We start from the raw sequence: 663 nt of genomic DNA, 5'->3' as shown, positions 1-663 counted from the left end.
AGCCTTGGCCTCTTCATCAACCCGCTCATCAACGTGCTCTTTGGCGTTGTCATCTTCAAGGAGACGCTCAGCAAGTGGCAGTGGGTCTCGATCGGTCTTGCGTGCTCGGGTGTCGTCGTCGTGGCCGTTGCGGCTCTCAACGTGCTGCATCTTTACGAATTGGTACATTCTTGTGTGGGCCATCAACGCCGGCTACATCGTCGAAACGAGCCTCGGCCTCTTCATCAACCCGCTCATCAACGTGCTCTTTGGCGTTGTCATCTTCAAGGAGACGCTCAGCAAGTGGCAGTGGGCCTCGATCGGGCTCGCGTTTAGCGGCGTTGTGGTCGTGGCCGTTGCGTACGGCAAGTTTCCGTGGGTCGCGCTCACGCTCGCGGTTTCCTTCTCGATCTATGGTGTCGTCAAAAAGCAAGCGCCGCTCAACGCTCTCCACGGCATGACGGTCGAGACGGGCATCCTCTTTGTACCGGCCGTCATCTACCTCTCGGTCGTCCAAGCTCAGGGCAACGGTGCCTTCTTGCACGTCAGCACGACCGCCAACGTTTTGACCGTTGGTGCGGGTGTCGTGCAGCTCGCAATGCACCGCATCGCGTGGTCGTTTGTGCTGCTTGCCATCATCTTGAGCGTCAAGCAACAATGGACCGAGTTCAAGCGCGGCGTCTC

At 58.7% G+C, this 663-nt stretch overlaps 1 protein-coding gene across 1 annotated transcript; it reads left to right on the top strand.

Moving 5' to 3' along the window:
• Positions 1-210: 210 nt before the first annotated feature.
• SDRG_16415 (chloramphenicol-sensitive protein RarD) lies at positions 211-548 on the top strand (the record flags this gene model as incomplete). The annotated part of the gene is made up of 2 exons (XM_008622624.1): positions 211-442; positions 498-548. Coding segments are annotated over 2 exons (283 nt in total), but the record flags the coding sequence as incomplete, so codon positions are not given.
• Between the last annotated feature and the right edge of the window lie 115 nt (positions 549-663).

Source organism: Saprolegnia diclina (genome assembly GCF_000281045.1).
Source record: "Saprolegnia diclina VS20 unplaced genomic scaffold supercont1.126, whole genome shotgun sequence".
NCBI lineage: Eukaryota > Oomycota > Saprolegniomycetes > Saprolegniales > Saprolegniaceae > Saprolegnia > Saprolegnia diclina.
The sequence above is the reverse complement of the archived record's forward strand: the minus strand, read 5'-3'. Positions and strand labels throughout refer to the sequence as shown.